Source organism: Acanthisitta chloris, unplaced genomic scaffold (assembly GCF_000695815.1).
Source record: "Acanthisitta chloris isolate BGI_N310 unplaced genomic scaffold, ASM69581v1 scaffold46228, whole genome shotgun sequence".
NCBI lineage: Eukaryota > Metazoa > Chordata > Aves > Passeriformes > Acanthisittidae > Acanthisitta > Acanthisitta chloris.
In genome coordinates this window covers 1-2,176 of record NW_008686198.1, presented here as the reverse complement: position 1 = coordinate 2,176, position 2,176 = coordinate 1, and the positions used below count along the sequence as shown (strand labels likewise).

At 57.4% G+C, this 2,176-nt stretch overlaps 1 protein-coding gene across 1 annotated transcript; it reads left to right on the top strand.

The window, feature by feature from the left end:
* Window positions 1-242: 242 nt before the first annotated feature.
* Window positions 243-2,173, top strand: BCL7B (B-cell CLL/lymphoma 7B; the record flags this gene model as incomplete). The annotated part of the gene is made up of 4 exons (XM_009080010.1): window positions 243-327; window positions 1,259-1,429; window positions 1,646-1,725; window positions 2,102-2,173. Coding segments are annotated over 4 exons (408 nt in total), but the record flags the coding sequence as incomplete, so codon positions are not given.
* Between the last annotated feature and the right edge of the window lie 3 nt (window positions 2,174-2,176).

Genomic DNA, 2,176 nt, shown 5'->3' with positions numbered 1-2,176 from the left:
CTTTCCTGGGTGTCCCTCCTGGATGGGTGTCGGCTCCTCCTCTCTCTCCCGATTCCCAGCCCTCCTCAGCCCGAGGTTTGCCTCTCACTCGGGAGAGTGCCCCAAAGGGAAGGGAAAGGTTGGCTCAAGCACGTCCCTCTGGGCTGCTGGAGACAGAAGGAGGGATGGCTCCTCTGGAGCAGTCTGTGCTCCTCTGACTTTGTGTTTGTGCTTGTCTTTCTCTCCTCAAGAAAGAGAAATCCAAATCCAGCAGCAGCACTGCCCGAGAACCCAATGGCTTCCCGGCTGACACTTCTGCCAACTCCTCCCTCCTCTTGGAGTTCCAAGGTGGGTCTGCCTGAGCCTCCTTTGACCTGGGCGAAGACTCAAGGCCATACAGAACCTGAGACATTGCTGGTCTCTGTGTGCTGGCTGTATGGGGAAGAGCAATGTCTGTCTCCAGTGTGGGGTTGTGCTGATCCACTTCCAGACTCTCCCTGCCCAAACTGCTCATTCTTGCTGTCAGAAAGAGTCTTAATTGGCTATTTCTGGGATCTTCCTATGGGAAGCTTCCTGGGGAACTGGAGGAGTGGGGGTTCATGTGCCCACTAACTGCCTGCAGCAGTGACTGCTGCTTCCAGCAGTGACTTCTATGGACCTTAGGGTGAAGGGGCAGAGGATGACCCTGACCTTGCTCTTGGTCCTGAAGCACTGCAACCGGCAGAGTATATACCTGTGCCCAGGCTCTCTGCTCAGCTCCTCTTGTGGCTGAGGAGAACAGGGAATGTACTGGCACTTGCAGGAGATGCAGTGAGGTTATATTGCAGGTCTGCAGTTTGGGAAGCTGTGTGCTAGGCCTACCTTCCCATTCAGAGGCAGGTGCTGAGCCTTGCTCCTGGTGTTGGGTCACTGCTTGGCAAACAGAGGAGGAACAAAGCCCTGTTACATGGGCAGGAGGTTCCTACCCTTGATATTCAAGGCCTTACTGAGCTGCAGATAGGAGATTTGGCAGTGCTGCTCCTTTGCTTCCTGCTCAGTTGTACACCCAAGGAGCCTGCTAGGGCTCCTTCCCCAGGCAGGAGCATCCCCTCTCCAGTGGGATAGTGGTGTATATGGTGCATCCTGTGCCCTGCAGCCCTTGTGTTGATGGGGGCAGTGAATTCCCTGTTTAACTTCCCTGTGCTCTGCCTTCTTCACAAGACCCCAGCTCACAGTGCTGCCTCAGCTGCCTGTGCCCCTGGGTCAAGGTGCTCTTCTTCACCAGGTGCTGTTTCTGCAGATGAGAACAGCAACCAGAGCTCCTTGTCAGACGTGTACCAGCTCAAGGTGGACAGCAGCCCCAACTCCAGCCCCAGTCCCCAGCAGAGTGAGTCCATGAGTCCTGCCCACACGTCTGACTTCCGCACGGACGACTCGCAGCCACCCACACTGGGGCAGGAGACCCTGGAAGGTGGGTGCTGGGCTGGGAAGGGAGGAGGTGGATGGCTGGGCACAGGGAAGGCCCTACTGGAGCTGTTGGTGGTCGGGAGGGTGGCTGAGGCACTGCTGGAAGTGGACAGGGCAGTGGGGGCTCGTGTCTTGTGCTGGAGGTTCTGTGCTGGCTCAGCACTGATCTGGGTGCTGCCCTGCTCCTCGGTCTGCATTTTAACCCTCCTGTTCTCTCCAGAGCCTTCCCTGCCTTCCTCGGAAGTGGCAGATGAGCCTCCCACTCTCACAAAGGAAGAGCCAGTCCCCCTTGAGACTCAGGTAAGGATAGGGGAATGGGAACCACCTCTGAATGCAGATGGACCCAGCTTGGCCCTTTCACTCTCATCACTGCTCCTCGTGGCACATACATCTCGATGGATGGACTTGCTCTGCAATCCCGAAGTGCCTCTCAGGACCTCCCCAAACCTCCCAGCTTGTCCAGCTGTCCCCTGGTTCAGTTCAGACATTGACGTGTGAGGGAAGGATGTGGGGGCGGGGGAAAAACGACGATTCTGGTGGGCTGCAGGGCTGGAGTGGGTTCCCATTCCTGGGGTCTCTGCACAGGTGAAAGCCCCGGGGTGTCCCCACAGCTTGACACAGCCTTGTCTGCAAGGCTCAGCGCCACTGCCCTGATCACTGCCTGTGTCTCTTGCAGGTAACTGAAGAGGAGGAGGACTCCGGTGCGCCGCCTCTGAAGAGATTTTGTGCCGACCAGAACTCTGTGTGCCAC